The following is a 16,902-nucleotide window of genomic DNA, read 5'->3' on the forward strand; positions in this document are numbered from 1 at the left end:
ATTATTATCCCTATTGTACAGTTGAGGAAACTGAGGAAGACAGAAGTTAAGTGACTTGCCCATAGTCACAGTTAGTGTGTGAGGCTAGATTTGAACTCAGGTCTTCACTTTAATAACCAATTATTGAATAAGGACTAATGTTTTTCCCTTCCTATGTCATCATTCTCTTCTAGGTCAAATCAGCCTGTGAAGAATAGGGCTGATAATGAGACTGGATTTAACATTTTCCTCAATCTTGTTCAGATCCTACCCAACTTATTCTACTCAGGCATGTGTGTGTGTGTGTGTGTGCATGTGTGTGTGAGTGTGAATGTGTGTAGAGCTTTTGTCTAGATTGCCCTGGGATGGGAGGGACTGATCTGGGAGTAAAACTGACATAATCAGTTCCTCATTAGAATGGATCCGCCTCCCATTATAATATTCATTATTTTCATTAATTGTTCACTAATCAGAGTTGACTGCCAACTATCAGGAACACCTAATCTTCCAAGGGCATACAAGTATCAATAGGCTGCCATCATCCTTCCTTGGTCCATGAGAGATGGCTAAATGACCATCCTTTATTAAGTATTTGCTAGCCACAATTAATAAAATGATTAATTACCCAGGAATTATATCTCTATATCTCTCAAGCTTTTTATACATCACTCCTCCATAGCTCTCTGGGAGGGAGGAGAGGGATGAATGCAAGGGGAAATTCAGGCCATGGAAAAAAAATAAGACAGTAATACAAGAATGGGTTTTTTAGTTCTTTCTCCAGATACACAGGGGCTCAGCATTTTCTCAGCCCAATCAGGAGTCGAATCCTCTTAAGTTGACACCACCCAGCACATTCAGGGCACCCTCAGAAAACCCTTCCAGCCCTGAGACTTGGGTGGGAAAGGAATATTTCTATTGAAAAAAAACAATTAAAATACAATAAACTTGATTTAGAGTCTGGAAATTGTCACAGTGGAGGCTCCACTTTGGATAATCGAAGCCCCCTTATTTTGCTGTGGCTCTCCTTCTCCCCAAGTGTAATCAGTCACCCTGAGAGCATGACCTGTCTTACTTCCTTTTTTGTCTCTGTCTAGAGCACTTAGCTCTAGCACTTAGCACAGTACTGGGCACATAGTAAGCACTTAACCAGTGCTCCATGTCTGGGCAGACAGTAGGTGCCTCAGCTGTACTCTATGGCTGGGCAGACAGTAGGCACTTCAGCAGTGCTCTGTGTCTGGGCACATAGAAAGCACTTAATCAATGTTCTGTGTCTGGGCAGAGAGTAGGTGCTTAAGCAGTGCTCCTTGTCTGGGCACATAGTAAGCACTTAACCAGTGCTCCATGTCTGAGCAGACAGTAGGTGCCTGAGCTGTACTCCTTGGCTGGGCAGACAGTACGCACTTAAGCGGTGCCCCCGTGTCTGGGCAGACAGTAGGCGCTTGAGCGGTGCCCCGTGGCTGGGCAGACAGAAGGCGCTTGAGCGGTGCCCCGTGTCTGGGCAGACGGTAGGCGCTTGAGCGGTGCCCCGTGTCTGGGCAGACGGTAGGCGCTTGAGCGGTGCCCCGTGTCTGGGCAGACGGTAGGCGCTTGAGCGGTGCCCCGTGTCTGGGCAGACGGTAGGCGCTTGAGCGGTGCCCCGTGTCTGGGCAGACGGTAGGCGCTTGAGCGGTGCCCCGTGTCTGGGCAGACGGTAGGCGCTTGAGCGGTGCCCCGTGTCTGGGCAGACGGTAGGCGCCTTGAGCGGTGCCCCGTGTCTGGGCAGACGGTAGGCGCTTGAGCGGTGCCCCGTGTCTGGGCAGACGGTAGGCGCTTGAGCGGTGCCCCCGTGTCTGGGCAGACGGTAGGCGCTTGAGCGGTGCCCCGTGTCTGGGCAGACGGTAGGCGCTTGAGCGGTGCCCCGTGTCTGGGCAGACGGTAGGCGCTAGAGCGGTGCCCCGTGTCTGGGCAGACAGAAGGCGCTTGAGCGGTGCCCCGTGGCTAGGCAGACGGTAGGCACTTGAGCAATGCTCCTCCTTAGCTGCTGCATCCCCAGCCCGGAAGGCAAAGGCGAGACCGGGCCTCGTCCTCCCAGGCCGGGCCCAGACTGCACTTTACTTTGGCCGGTTTGAATTTTTGTTCCCCCAGGGGAACGTTCGGAGGGCTGCCCTGCGGCCGCTGCGCCGCCTGGGGGCGCCCGAGAGCTCCCCGCCAGCGTTGCCGGCCCGGCGTCAGGGGGCGGGGCTCGCGAGGCGCAAGGTGGGCGGCGATTGGCGGCGGGCGGCCGCGGGGCGGGCCTAGGGGCGGGCTCCGGGCCCGGTTCGGACAATGAGCAACCATAGACGGGAGAGCGGCGCCGGGTGAGGGGCCCGGATTGAGGACGCTCCCCCCGCCGGGGTCCGCAGACTCTATGGTGGCGGGGAGGACCCGGGCTGGGCGGCGGCAGGTCCGCGGCACGCGGGCGGCGGGCGGTGGGCCCAGGCCGGCCGGGGAACGGCAGGGGCGGGGGTGGGGCCGGGCCGGGCCGCGCTGAGCCGCGCTCTCCGCCCCCGCCAGGCAGGACCATGGCCCTGAAGGCCGAGCCCGCGCCGCTGGACTGCATCCAGGTGACGCTCAAGTGCGAGGACGTGGAGGAGGTGCAAGTGGAGGACGACGGGGACGAGGGTGGGGACCGGGGGCCCCCGCCGCCCCGCCGCCGCCGCGCCCTGCCGCCCGCCGGGCCCCCTGCCGAGCCCGCCATCCCCATCCCCGCGGCGCTGCGAGAGCCGGTGCTCCGAGGTGAGGCCGCGGCGGGAGGGGGAGGGGGAAGGGGCGGCGGGGCGGGGCTGCCCCCCAGGGGGGCCTGAGGCCGACGTCCAGCTAGGGGGGAGGGGGAGGAACGCCAACGGAAGAAGGGGGAGGGGGAGCCTGGGGATGGGGCCCCCCTCGTCCGCTGCCCTTGTCACGCTACGGCCCGGGGCCAGGTACCGTGCAGGGGCGTCCTGGGGGGGCCCGGGGGACCCGGGCATGCGCTTCCGTGCCCCGTGTTCCCGAAATCCGCCTCCAGGCTTGTGCACGCACGTGCACCGTGTGTGGACGGACGGACGGACACGCGTGCGGACAATGTGACCGCCCGCGGGTGCGAGGGCAGGCTGCGAAGCCGTGGCCCCCACGCCTCGTGTCATCCGTGACTGCGTGCGCACGCGTGCGCATCTCCGTGTCTGTAACTGTATTTTGTGGCTCCGTGTTCAGTCGTGCCCCCCCTCGGTGACCCCGGGGGGTCTTCTTGGCAGAGGTCCCGCCGGTGCTTTGCCATTGCTTTCTCCAGCGCATTTTACAGATGAGGAAACTGAGGCAAGCGGGGTGTAATGACCTGCCCAGGGTCACATAGCAAGGGAGTGCCTGCGCCTGGATTTAAACCCAGGTTCTCCTGACCCCAGCCCCAGCCCTCTATCCGTGCAGCACCACCTTGCTGCCCATGTAATTGTATGTAGACATAGACGTGTCTGCACGTACACACAGAGACGTGTTTGTGTACATGCTGCCTGTGCAAACTGCTCAGTGTATCCACACACGTGACATATGTGTTTGTATGGGCCTGTGTGCACACATAGATGTGATCCATACCATCTGCCTCTTCTCTCCACCTCACCCCCCACTCCCCTGGAAACCTGTCCCTCTGGGGCAGGTAACTTGTCCAAGGGTACCCACAGGATCCCAGGGACCCTCCTCATTTTTCCATGTGTCTAAATACAACTTTACCATTGTACATGTGTGTATTCACATGTACATAAACACACATGCACATATAGATTGATGTTTACAGAAAGGCCTCCTCCATCTACATATACATATGTAGTGTGTATAATTCTATTACATGTATGTGTGTTGCACATATATACCTGTAAACACATAATAGGTGAAAAGGAGGTCCGGCAAGGTCATGAGGTCACCCAGAGGCGGGATTGGTCTGGAATGGCTTGGGGTTTAGTTGTGAATGAATGAAAAAGACAAGCATTTATGAAGTGCCTAATGTATGCGAGCACCTTCCCAAGGGTTGGGGATGCCCTACCAAAGGGAGACATCCTCATCCGGGTTTCCATTCTGGTTGGGGAAGGCATCCACCAAAATGCAGATAGACACCCCGTAAATCCTCCGTGTTGGTGGTGCATCCCCCAGGCTGCAGCACCAGGAGTGGCTGTCCACAGGGACAGAGCAGTGCAGAGGTCTTGATGATTTGGGGGTGTCTGTGAAGGCTGGCTGGGCTCTTTGCTCCTGAGAGTGGGATCCAGTGAGGGTGAGCCATTGCTCCTTCCCCACTCCCTCTTCCCTCTTCTCCCCCTCTTTTTTATCCCCTTCCCTCCCTATATTTCCTCTCCTTCTCATCCTCCCCCTTCCCCCCCTCATCTCTTCTGCTCCTCTCCCTGCCCCTTCTCCACCACTCAGTCTTTCCCTCTTGCCTCTTCCTGGTGTCTCTCTCTGGAATGGCTAAGCACCCCCCTCCTCCCCCCCAGAGCAGGTGCAGATGGGCATCCCTGCAGAGGTCCCTGGGGCCCAAGTGCTCTGCCTTTGGCCTGTGATAAAATAGGACTCTTGGCAGTAGGCGTCCCTGGAAGCTGGGGACAGGCCTCACTTCCCTGATGCTGTGGGTGGGGGCTGCATCCCTGCCCATTGCAGACATAGCTGAGTTTTCCCTTGGTTTCTGGTAGTGTGGGCTCCCTAACCTGGGAGGCCACAGCAGCGTCAGAAGTGCTGAGTTCCCATTCTGCAGGGGGAACATTGCCTTGGAGAGTGGGCCTTTCTCAAGGGCAGGGTCTGCTCCCTGCTCCTCATTTCTGCCTCAGTGCCTGGGTGCTTGGAGGGAGGCACCTGGGGTAAGCTGAGTGGGAAAAGTGGATTGTGGGTATCAGTGCAGAGGACACTTGTTGCAGTCTGCTGAGGGCTGCTTCGCTCACCCCTAAACCCTGGGTGGGCCAGCTCTTGGAATTGGCCTTCAAGGCTGTCAGGTACCCAGCTCTTGTCGGGTCTAAATATCTGAATTTTCCATCTTGAACCACTGGGTCCTGGGAAGCCACCCGCTGCTGCTTCTCTCAGTGACTTTTGGTGAAGCACCCACGGAAGTGAGACCTAAATGTGGATGTGTCTCTTTTGTTTTTTACAGTACATCAATTTCTCAATGTGCCTTCCTCCATGGACCTTCCCTTGTAACAAATAAAAATTGGAGCAAAGACCAAGAAAAGGTCTTCTTGTGGCAGTTAGGCACCATCCTGTCCCAGTAGCCATCCACCTCTCTTCTGAGACTTGGGCAGAGACAGTTTTCTAAATTTGCAGGCTATAAGCAGTGGGGTTTTTGTAGGACATTTGAAAACCAATGGGGGTGATACAGAAGGCCAGAGTGGGAATGAACAGAGGTGCCATCAAAGTACACTCCTGGACTTTGGCAGCCCGGGGTCCTGGGACAGAGAGGCCACACAGAGGGGCTGCCATTCAGAATCCAAGGACTCCTTCCTCTAGACCTGTCCAGAATTAGGGATGGGAAACAGTTGGGAGAGGGGGGTTTGGAGAGATGTGGCAAGGAAAGGAGGTCAGTGGTTGTCAGCCAGCTCTCTCCTCCATCCTCACTCACACGTAGCAGTCCCTGTATCAGGAAGCATCTACTATGTGCTGGGCACAAAGAGAGACAGCTCCTGGGAACTCCAGTGCATCTGTGATCTCCTTGGTTCAGAAATTCCCTCTGTTGGCACAGATTGCTGCCCATCCTGGACAGCTCTTGTTGGTCCCTGTACATAGATAAAAGTCCACAAAGAGTTAAACAAGGTAATTTTGTTGGCGAGGTGCTGACAGCTGGTGTCGTAGCTGGTGGCTTGAGCCGAGTCTTTAAGGTGCACATTTTACATTCAAGACTCAAGGTGGGAGATGATGTAGTCAGAACAGGAGCCCCCAGGGTGGGCAGTGACCCTGGTGGAGTCATGAAGGGACACCAGAGGGAGATTACTGAGGTGGGGAGCTGCTGGGGAAGACTGCCCACAATGCATCAGGGCCCATTTGTGTGCCCCCGTGGTGGCCCAAGGAGCCAAAGTATTAGCCTTGGCATGAAGAGGTTGCTTTGGCAGCCAGGTGGAGTATGGAAAGGAGGGGGTGTCAAGGCAGGGATATAGTGAGGCTGGCACTATAGTTCAGGTGTGAGGTGATGAGGGCCTAGGCTGAGGCTGGGGAGGGGAGAAACACTGTGAAGGGGAAACCTGCCAACCAACCATGGAGGAATTGTGAGCAAGGGCTCGAGGGAGACCCCCAGTGCCCAGGCTCCCCTAGGAAGTGTGAAAGATGGCAGGAACATGGCCAGTCCTGCTCTGGTCATATGATAGAGCTTGAGAAACCTGGGGGACATCTGGTTCAGGATGCCTGAGAGGCAGGTGGTGACTGATGCCAGATGTAGCTGAGGACAGAGGTTAGGGCTGAGTGCACACAGGAGATCACCGAACATGGGGAAGATGCTGAGATCCCCAAGGGGACGAGTATGAAAGTAGGGAGAAGAGGGTCTGGGATCGAGCTTGGGGGATGCAATCAAGAGGAGGAGAACAGAGGGGTAGCCCCAAAACCCCAAGAGAAGACTCTCCTCCAGAGGGTTCTGGGAGAATGAGGCTTGTGAGCAAAGGCTGATGGATCTGGCGGTGAGGAACATTAGTCACTTGGGAGGGGGCAATTCCACCCAAGCCCCCTGGGTTGAGGGTACCATATGTGAGTGTGAGAGTGCTCCATGAGACAGATGTTGTTGGCTACTCATGATCTGCTGGTGTGGGGAGGGCCTATTGGGAGGATGGTGAAGAGGAAGGCTTTTCTTCAGCTGGGAAGAGCCCTCCTGTTGGGTTGGCATCCTGGGCTTCTCTCACGGTGAGCTCCCTTCTCTCCCCTCCCTTGTCTGTCTCACTCCCCTGCCCTTCCTTAGTGGGACAACCTGAGAACAGCCCCCTCCCTGGGCAGTGCCAGCCAGAGACCAGTGCTGCTGTTACAGAGGAGGCCGAGCCACTGCAGTCCTGGGAGCAAGAGTACTTGGTAGGGAACAGCCCTGGGGGCAGTGGCCGGGCCCTGTGCATGGTATGTGGCCAGGAGCTCCCCACCCCTTCCGCCCGAAGTGCCCGGCGCCACATCCTCCGCCAGCACCCCCACACCCTGGGCCTGAGCCCCGGGGAGAAGAGCAACATCCTTGAGGCCTGGAGCGAGGGCGTGGCCTTGCTAGATTCCCTGGAGTCTCCATCTTCCCCCAGCAGGGGTAGGTAGGAGGGGACTGAGGGGGGGCCATGGGGCAGAGCTGGGGGGAGTCAGGGTCTTGAGGGGCTTTACTCTCTGCCTCAGATCTTCCTGAGACACCAGCTGAGATTGTGGTGCTTCTGGACTCTGAGGAAAAGCCTGAATCACAGTCAACTCGGAACCGACCCCGGGGACTCCGGCCCCTACAGCCTCCAGGTCAGACCCCTGAGAGAGGGAGCTGGGGCAGGCACAGCAGGGTCAGGCAGAACAGGGCTGCCACTCTGGGCCAGGAGCCGGGCTAATGGGCAGGCTTTCACACAGTTGGGCCACTCTCTGTCAGCAGCTCCCCCAGCCATAGAAGGAGGGACCAAGAAGTTGCGGAACCAGAGATGTAAGGAGCTGTCTGGAGAAGCCCCTCCCAAGAAGAAGAAGGGGAGGGGCCGCACTTCTACCAGGGCCAAGACCATGGCCAGGCCCTCAGTCCCAAGCCCAGGTAAGGGGGTACTGAGCCTGAGTTTCGGGGGCAGGACCAGGCTCTTTGGGACTGGAGAGATGGGACCAGAAGGGGAGGGATGGACATTTTAGGAGAGTTGCCATGAGGAGTGGCACAGGGAGTCAGTGGGGGTGGTTTAGGTAAAGGATCTCCTTGCAGCAGTGAGGCCCAGTCAGCAGGGGTCTGTGGGGGTGTCCAGCTTCCTTCAGCAGCAGGGGGTGGTGAGAGTGATCCAGGGATCCACAGAACCTGAGAGAAGAGGAGGGGATAGCACTGAACTGGTTTACCAAGGGGTCAGGATGGGGAGGGGAGGAGAGAGTGGCTTGGGAGGGAACTAGGGTGTGGCAGCCTTGGCCTATCTTTGAGAACAAAGAACAGGCTGAGGGCTTGGAAATCAGTGGGGAAAATTAGAATGATAAAAGATGGTAATGGGTACAAAATCATCTGAGTAAAATTAAGCAGGGAATGCCAGGTTGTGGAGGAAGAGGACCTAAGGCAGCTGAAATCAAAGAGTGTAGCATGTAAGCAGCTAGGTGATGCAGTGGAGTAGGAGGACCTGAGTTCAAATCCTGTCTGGGACACTAACTGGGTGACCCTGGGCAAGTCATTTAACCACTGTTTGCCTCAGTTTACCCAATTGTAAAATGGGGATAGTGATAGCACCTCCTGCCAAGGTTGTTGTAACATTCAAATGAGATCACCTGTGAAGAGGCACTTTGCAAACCCAAAGTACTATATAGATACTAGGGATGGTGGTGATGATCTTGGTGATGATGGTGGTGGTTCTGATGGTGGTAGTGATGGTGATGATGATGGTGGTGGTGGTGATGGTGGTGGTGATGGTGTTGGTGGTGGTGATGATGATGGCGATGGTGATGGTGGTGGTGGTGGTGATGATGATGGCGATGGTGATGGTGGTGGTGGTGGTGATGGTGGTGGTTCTGATGGTGGTAGTGATGGTGATGATGATGGTGGTGGTGGGATGGTGGTGATGATGATGATGATGGTGGTGGTGGTGATGGTGATGATGGTGGTGATGGTGATGATGCTGGTGGTGATGATGGTGGTGGTAGTGATGATTGTGATGATGATGGTGATGGTAATGATGATGATTATGATGGTGGTGGTGGTGATGGTGGTGGTGATGGTGATGATGGTGGTGATGGTGATGATGCTGGTGGTGATGATGATGGTGGTGGTGATGGTAGTAGTGATGATTGTGATGATGATGGTGATGGTGGTGGTGGTGATGGTGATGATGGTGGTGATGGTGATGGTGGTGGTGATGATGATGGTGGTGGTGATGATGGTGGTAGTGATGGTGATGATGATGATGGTGGTGGTGATGGTGGTGATGGTGGTGGTGATGATGATGATGATGATGGTGATGATGATGATGGTGGTGATGGTAGTGATGGTGATGGTGGCGGTGGTGATGATGGTGGTAGTGATGGTGATGATGATGGTGGTGGTGGTGGTGGTGGTGATGATGGTGGTGGTGATGATGATGATGGTGGTGATTGTGGTAATGGTGGTGATGGTGGTGGTGATGGTGGTGGTGATGATGATGGTGGTGGTGATGATGATGGTGGTGATTGTGGTAATGGTGATGATGGTGGTGGCGATGATGGTGGTAGTGATGGTGATGATGATGATGGTGGTGGTGATGGTGGTGGTGGTGGTGATGGTAGTGGTGGTGATGGTGGTAGTGATGATTGTGATGATGATGGTGGTGGTGGTGGTAATGAAGATGCTGGTGGGGATGGTGATGATGATGATGGTGGTGGTGATGATGGTGGTGGTGGTGGTGATTGTGATGATGGTAGTGGTGATGATGTTGCTGCCAGAGCTTAAACCTTAGGAACCAGCCAGCCCAGCCTCTTCAGCGTCCAAACATAAGGAAAGTGACTGCCATGTTGTTCTCTGTCCCTCCGCAGCATTCCTCCCCCTTCCACATGTCACCTTAGAGCCCTTCTCAGCGCCCACCGAAGTCCGACACTTCACGGACGGCAGCTTCCCACCAGGCTTCGTGCTCCAGCTCTTCTCTCATAGCCAGCTGAAAGCCTCACAAGACAGGGCCTCCTCAAAGGAAGGAGTGCCAGCTGAGGGGAGCCCCAAGCAGCCTCCAAGTCCCTCCCCAGGTGAGCTGTTGGGCAAGCCTCTCAGACTCTGGTGATGGGAGAAGGGCCCTGGAAGGCAGGCCTGCCTCCCTCTCAGCCTCCCCTCCCTCCAGGACTCTTGTCTTGGCTCCACAGCAAAGCAGGCATCCTTTCAGAGGAAGGCTGTGACCCCGCACAGCTCTATCAACCTGGTCTGGTCTGAGAATCAAAGCTCAGGTTCCCATCAAGGAAAGCTGGCTCCTAGGCCAAGCTGGATTCTGGAGGATCCTGAGTCCAGCACAGGCCCATAGCAGGCCCTTGTAATAAGCATTTATGCTTATTGAACCTCCCTAATCCAGTTTAACACAGGATGGGACTGTCATGGACCTCTCTCTCTGGCATCCCTTTTGGTCTTTGGAATTTCCCTCTGATTAGGCACCAAGTGAGTAGGTGGACTCCCAGAGAGGAGACTGTTCTGACCCTCATCACCCTCCAAAGGAAGTGAGAGACAGGGACCCCAGAGCACATGGGAGGGAGCTTCTGGGCTAAGGCACTTGGGAAAGTACCTCTGAGCCCTGGCCTGCCCTAACTCTAGCAGGTGCACCATGGTTTAGCGGAGGAAGACAATGATGAATCAGGGGAGTGTCCGGAGGAAGGATGCTGAGATGGGCAAGGGCCTTTGGTCTATAATGTGTGAGGATCAGATAAAGGCTGGAGAAGTCTTACTGGGGGAGGGGGCCCCAGAGATAACCAGATCCTGGCCATTCCTCTGGACAAGTTCCAGGGGCTCTTGTGGGCTGCAGAGTACCCAGGCTGACGTAGCAGCCAAATCCTAATGTGATTCTGGGGTGTGTTGAGTGGTGGTGGCTGCTGTGTCTTGCCTTGGTCAGCCCCCATGTATCTAGAGGCTTGCTCAGCTCATGTTAGGCAGGCTGTTGATCAGCTGGCAAGTATTGCGAGAAGGGCAGCAGGCTGGTTAAGGCCTGTTTGCCACATGGGGCCTCTGGCAGAGGTTAGCCTACGTGGCAGTTGGGAAGCCAGCAAAGGGGCAAACCAGGAGCACCAGGTTAGGCCTGGCATCAAGGGGAAACGTCCCCAGGTGGTGAGTTCTCCCTCCTCTAAAGGGCTTTGCATTGGAGATTTTGGAGGAGGTGCCATTTGGTGGGTCCAGGAAGTCCCTGTCCTTCCTCCCATGGCCCATACTGGCTTCCAAAGAGCTTCCAAAGGATAGGACTGAATTCTGGAGTCTGCATCAGGGGCCTTTCTGACCACCCTTGAGAGAGAAGCAGATGGGTCCAGAGTGTTCATAGGACCTCAGTGGTCAAGTCCAGCCTCTGCATTTTGCAGATGAGGAGCCTGGGGCCCAGAGACACCAAGGCACTTGCCACTCACACAGGTAGTAGTGGCAGAGACTTTGAATGTGTCACTGTTGGTGCAGCTGCCTCCTACCTCTTGGCTCTAATGCTTTTCTCTCCATCCCTCCCCAGCTCCCTCCGCGGGGCTCCGAGGGACGCTGGACCTGCAGGTGATCCGTGTGCGCCTGGAGGAACCCCCTGCAGTCAGCCTGCTTCAGGATTGGTCCAAGCCACCCCAGGGACCCCGAGCAGCAGCAGGGACCAGTGACCCCCCGGGCTGGCAGGCTGTGCTGGCAGAGTCTGGTGTAGCCACTCGGGAACAGCCAGAGACCGGGCATGGGGTCTGAGGGCCTGAGGGAGGGAAAGGGACCTCACTGCACCTCCCCCAAACCCCCCTTCCCCCGGCAGACCAGCCCATCCATCAGAAGACACTGATGGAACCAAGCACTTGAGCAGGGTGGGGAGAGTCCGCTTCTGCTCCCGTTGGACGCTGCTAAGGGTCTGGGGTCCGGGTCACCACCAGGCCACTGGGCTGTTGCCGTCCTTGCACTAGGGTTCAGTGTTGATGGAGACCCACTGTGTTTGCCCTTCCTTGTTCCTGCTTCACCGCTTCCCGCCGGCACAGTGCCTTACTTAGGAGGTGGTCACAAGGGGGGACCCACTGGAGCCCTCTACTACCTCGGGGGAGTCTCCTCTCCCCCCACCTCCTCCTGGCCCTCCTGACAGGGAGTTCTATCACCTCTTTCCCCTCTCCCCCGCAGCAGAGCAGGGGGAGCCCTAGGTGGGGGGGAAGTAGCTCTGGAGACTCCAAGCTCTGCCTGCTTTTCACCTTGCCTACCAGCCCCCACCTCCCCCAGTTTTTTCCCTTTGTACATACCCCTTTGTTGACAATAAATTATTATTTTTTACGATGTGAGCTTTTGGGAGTCATCCTTGTGAATGGGCATCCAGAGTTGAGCAAAGAAGGGACCTTAGGTCACTGGTGCCAGAGGCTCACCTGTCATCCCCAGACCACTAGAATAGGAGCCTGGCCCTCACAGGCAGCCCTCTCACCTTGTCCTTGTCCCAAGTCGAAATCTGTTGTTCCCAGGTTTTCACCATTTATCCCTAGTCCTGCCCTTTGAGGCCAAGCAGGAGGTGACAGTCGTTCTCCCCCAATCCCACCTTCTCTGCGTTCAGCCTCTCATTGCTCCAACTGATTCTCCTTACAGAGTTGGGTTTCAAGTCCCTGTCCCCTTTCTGGTCACCCTCCTAAGATACCTTCAGGTAGCCATCCCTTCCTAAAATCTGGTACCCAGAACATTGAAAAGTTCCTGCCAGTGTGAAGAAAGAAGATTGTTCATTATGAACCTACACTTTGCTTAAATCAAGCAAATAGGAAAGAATGCACGATTAGCCCAGCAGCTAATGTTTTGTATTCATTTTGTTCTATCTGGATAGATTATCATGGGGGCGACCTGCACACTGTGTCCAAGCTTTGAGAGATAAGATGATATTCAGTGGGCACCAAGGACCCCTGGCTGCTGTAGGTGCTATGCTGGATGTTGGGGAGAGTCAACAAACGGCAGTATAAGGATTTACAAAGTGATGAGGAAAGTACTTGCTGCTGCGGTTCAGGGTAGCCTCGTGGAAGAGCTTTCACAGAAACCAGCAATTCCAAGAGGTGCAAGTGAGGAAGGAGGGCACTCTAGGAGGCATAGGATGGCTGGACCAAAGAGAGGATGAAAGGGAGGCATGTATAATAGATGGAAAAGTAGGTGGGAGGTAGGTTGTGAAGGTATTTGAGGGCCCCAAAGAGGTGATGCTGTCTGATTGTAAAGGGGACTGAAAGGCTTCGGGCAAGGGTCTGGCAGTTGGGAAGCTCCTTCAATGGGTCAGGGGTGAGGAGTCAAGGTCCCAAACCGGAGTGGTGTTGAGAGGCACCAATGCAAGAGGTGCTTCACAAGTAGAATCCGCAAGACTTGGCAACAAGAAGCTAACAAGATCAGATATGGGAAGTGAGCCCCTTTCTGGTTGTGAGGCACCCTTCAAGGGACCTAGTGTCATTCACCGGTGGGGATCTCAAGGCAAGAATTCTCCCCATCATGGAAGCCCTTCCCTTCCACAAACCCTGTCCCTGTTCTTCTTCCCCAAAGCTTCCTGTCCTATGAGGTTGAATCCCAGACTACCAAAGAGCAAACCCCTCTCCCACAAATTCCTGCTGCCTATTCATCCTCATTCATTTCAACCCCATCCCTTTTTGACCCTCCCTTCATAGCAAAGAAGTCTGAATTTTTTTCTTTTCTTTTTATGGGGTCTTTCCAGTACCTTGTCATAAAACTTGGGTTAAGTTAATCTGGTCATAAACTTTGTGTCATCTGTGGCTCTGGCAAAAACTCCCAAATTCCCATTTAATTTCTTATGCCAATAGGAGATATATCAAAACCATGAAGGTGGAAGTTGTGATGTGTTAGGGATAACTGTAAATTGTGATTGTACGTCTATGGGAAGTCACAGATAATCTAAAGCTAGAAATCTTAGGTACAAGTCTGCATCGGTGGAGAGGAGTTTCTTCGCCTTGAGTTGGATCACAGGTCTGATTTTTTTTAAAAATAAGAGCTAATTAATAAAATACTAGAATATGCTCTTACCTCTCTATTCCTCAGTTTCCTCATTTCTAAACTGAAATTTAGGCTCAATGGCCTCTAAAGTCCCTTCCAGCTTTCAGTTTGTGAGGCCATAGATAGGAGGAATCTAGAGAAACCTAGCAAGTTCTTTATTAAATAACACAGAAAAGACCATAAAGCAAGACCAAAAAATCAAAGCAAACATTGATAATACAGGAATGAATGGAAGATGGAGGAAGTGAAAGAAAAGTGAGGGCTTTTTGTGGGTTGAATTTCAGCCATTTAAATGTAAATCATGGCCAGGCAAGATTAATGAATTGTATTCATGTGTTCAATAATGTTGCTAAAAAATTTTTTTTAACAATCCATTATTTAGCAAGCAGCTATTTATGGAGCACCTACTAGGTGCAGAGCACAGAAGGGAAGGTACAACAACGGCACCGGCTCACTGTGTTTATACATATGCCATATAGGTGCTGCATTTTAGTCAGCTCTGTATCCTTCAATATTGCTTGGCACAGTGACTTCCACGTAGTAAACACCCAGCCCCACATCTGGCTTCATCTCTCCCCTTCATAATAAATCATAATAACAAAGGGATGACATACAATGGGGGAAGGGAAGGGGAGGATTCAGGGGTACAGTGTCAATAATATTGCATTGGGAGTCAGAGGATCTGGGTTCTAATTCCAGCCTTCTCATCCTCAGTTCCTATTCAGCTGTATTAATGACCTTACGACAGTTCTTTCCTCCCCTCTTAGTCTCTGGTACTGGAAGAAACAATGAATATTCATACCCATCAGATTGACTAACACGTTAGAAAAGGAAAATGACAAATACTGGAGGGGATGTAAAATTGGGATACTAACGCTTTGTTGGTGGAGTTGTGAACTGGTCTGACCATCCTGGAAAGCAATTTGGAACTATGCCCAAAGAGCTTGAAAACTGCACATACTGAATCAAAATTCAGCAATGCTACTGTTAGAGTTGTATCCCAAAGAGATCCAAGGAAAAGGAAAAGGACCTATTTGTGCAAAAATATTTATAGCAGCTCTTTATGTGGTGGCAAAGAATTGGAAATGGAGGGGATGCCCATCCATTGGGGAATGGCTGAACAAGTTGAGGTAGATAATTGTGATGGAATACTATCGTGCTATAATAAATAAAGGATGAGCAGGATGCCTGGAAAGACATACATGAACTGATGCAAAGTAGAACATTGTACACAGTAATAGCAACATTGTAACTGATTAACCATGAATGACTTAGCTACTCTGTCCAAATCAACGATCCAGGACAATTCTAAAAGGCTCATGAGGGAACATGCTAGACACCTCAAGAGAAAGAACAGATGACTGAGTGCAGATCGAAGCATATTTTTAATTCTATTTTTCTTGCCTCCCCCCAACACACACAGAACAGCTAACACGGAAATAGTTTATATGACTTCACACATATAATGGGCATTGGACTACTTGCCTTCTCAGTGAGTAAGAGAAAGACTGGAGGGAGGAGGAGAAACATGAACGCTGTGGAATTAGAATGACCAAGGGTGGTACCAAAGGAAAGATGAGAAACGTACCTCTCTCTCTGTTGCTGAGGTGGAGAACTCTGAGTGGAGAGCTCTGCATAAATCATTGGACCTCTCTCTGAAAATCCAAGACCTGGGATGGCTTAGTAGGGAGAGGGGAAAGGCATATTCAGAAATGAAGGCAATGGGTAAAAAGGCCGCTAGGTGGTGCTGTGGACACCCACCCGAGTTCAAATCCAGTTTACAGCAGGATGACCCTGGTTGAGTCCCCGAGTCTCAGTTTCTCATCTGCACAATGGTGATAATGATATTTCCCTATTTCCCAGGGTTGGCGTGAGGCTATATTTCGTTAAAAGCACTACGTCACCCTCAGCTAGCATTATTACAAAGGGGAGTAAAAGGATGTTGCTAAAAGTAGAGACCTTTACATTGTAACTGACTAAAACTTCCAGGAAGGGCATTTACACACCTGTCCCCACATGCTATGTACATGCGTGTTCAGGCATGAGAAGGAGCTCCCATCTCTGCTGCCCTTGCCAGGCTGGGCAGGAGGGTCCTGAGTGGGTGATGGCTTGACTTGGCTTTGCCAGGAGACCACCCTGGGTTCTCACAGACCTCGGCTGTCCTGGGGTAGGGATGCTCAGGGTCCCAGCCCTGCCCCTGTCCTTGCATGAGCCCCTCCGTCCCCCCAGCGGGGAGGAGGGGCAGGGCTGGAGCGTAGAAGGTCCCAGGAGCCCTGCATGCAGCTGTTCGCCTGTGGCAGCCAAGCAGCAGCTGCTCAGGGCAGGACAGAGGGCTGTTTGTGTTTGTGTGCATGGGGGTGGTGTGGGGGGGGGGCGTGCCTGTGTATGCATGGGAGTGTGTGTGCATGTGTGGGTGTGTGTATGTGGGCAGCAGGGGTCATCTTTATTTATTTTGTGGTCCTTGGGGCAGCTGTGGGAACCTTGTGAGCCCACCCTTCTGCTGCCTGTCACCAAGGGGCCTGCCCCTTAGCCCATACTTTCCTGCACTCTGGGAGCCCCAAGACATTCCTTGTGTAACAAAGCCCATTGAGTTTGCCCCTGGGTGCCTTGATGGAAGTAGGACATTGGTTGGGTGGATCAGATACCCAGAAGGGAATGTGACCAGGTCCTGTACAGGTTATCTCCTGAGCACTTGTATGACAGGGAGAGGCTTTCTCAGAAGGGGGTGATGCTGAACATCAGTCAGCAAAGGGAGAAAGAACTAAACTGGTCCAGCCATCCCAGCCTCTGTTGAGAGATTTGCAGCAACTGTGACTGAAGTCAAAGCATTTCATCATGGGGCAGCTAGGTGGCGCTGCAGTGGATAGAATGCTGGCCCTGGAGTCGGGAGGACCTGAGTTCAAATCTAGTCTCAGACACTTCCTAGCTGTGGGACCCTAGGCAAGCCACTTCACCCTGTTTGCCTCAGTTTCCTCATCTGCGAAATAAGTTTGAGAAGGAAATGGCAAACCCCTCCAGTGTCTTTGCCAAGAAACCCCCAGATGGGGTCACAAAGAGTCAGACATGACTGAACAACTCAGTAATGATAACAAAAATGGAAGGGGGGAAAGGATCTAGTCCTGGGGAGGGGGTCATCATTTTGCCCCCAAGCTTAAAAATTATAACAGAGGGTT

General features: G+C 53.5%; 1 protein-coding gene across 6 annotated transcripts; it reads left to right on the forward strand.

Annotated features, from left to right (window-relative positions):
* The first annotated feature begins 2,268 nt into the window (after positions 1-2,268).
* Positions 2,269-12,045, forward strand: SPINDOC (spindlin interactor and repressor of chromatin binding). 6 transcript variants are annotated; one of them, XM_072638922.1, is made up of 7 exons: positions 2,269-2,315; positions 2,512-2,561; positions 6,881-7,204; positions 7,288-7,398; positions 7,523-7,675; positions 9,613-9,816; positions 11,262-12,045. In XM_072638922.1, exons 1-7 carry the CDS (start codon positions 2,284-2,286, stop codon positions 11,474-11,476), a joined length of 1,089 nt encoding a protein of 362 aa, XP_072495023.1. In that variant the 5' UTR covers positions 2,269-2,283; the 3' UTR covers positions 11,477-12,045. The 6 variants fall into 6 exon arrangements, with proteins under 6 accessions (XP_072495023.1, XP_072495021.1, XP_072495018.1 ...); XM_072638920.1 differs by having other exon boundaries at positions 2,275-2,401; positions 2,512-2,733; positions 11,300-12,045; XM_072638917.1 differs by having other exon boundaries at positions 2,277-2,401; positions 2,512-2,733.
* The last annotated feature ends 4,857 nt before the right edge of the window (positions 12,046-16,902 follow it).

This window comes from Notamacropus eugenii, chromosome 2, assembly GCF_028372415.1.
Source record: "Notamacropus eugenii isolate mMacEug1 chromosome 2, mMacEug1.pri_v2, whole genome shotgun sequence".
Classification (NCBI taxonomy): Eukaryota; Metazoa; Chordata; class Mammalia; order Diprotodontia; family Macropodidae; genus Notamacropus; species Notamacropus eugenii.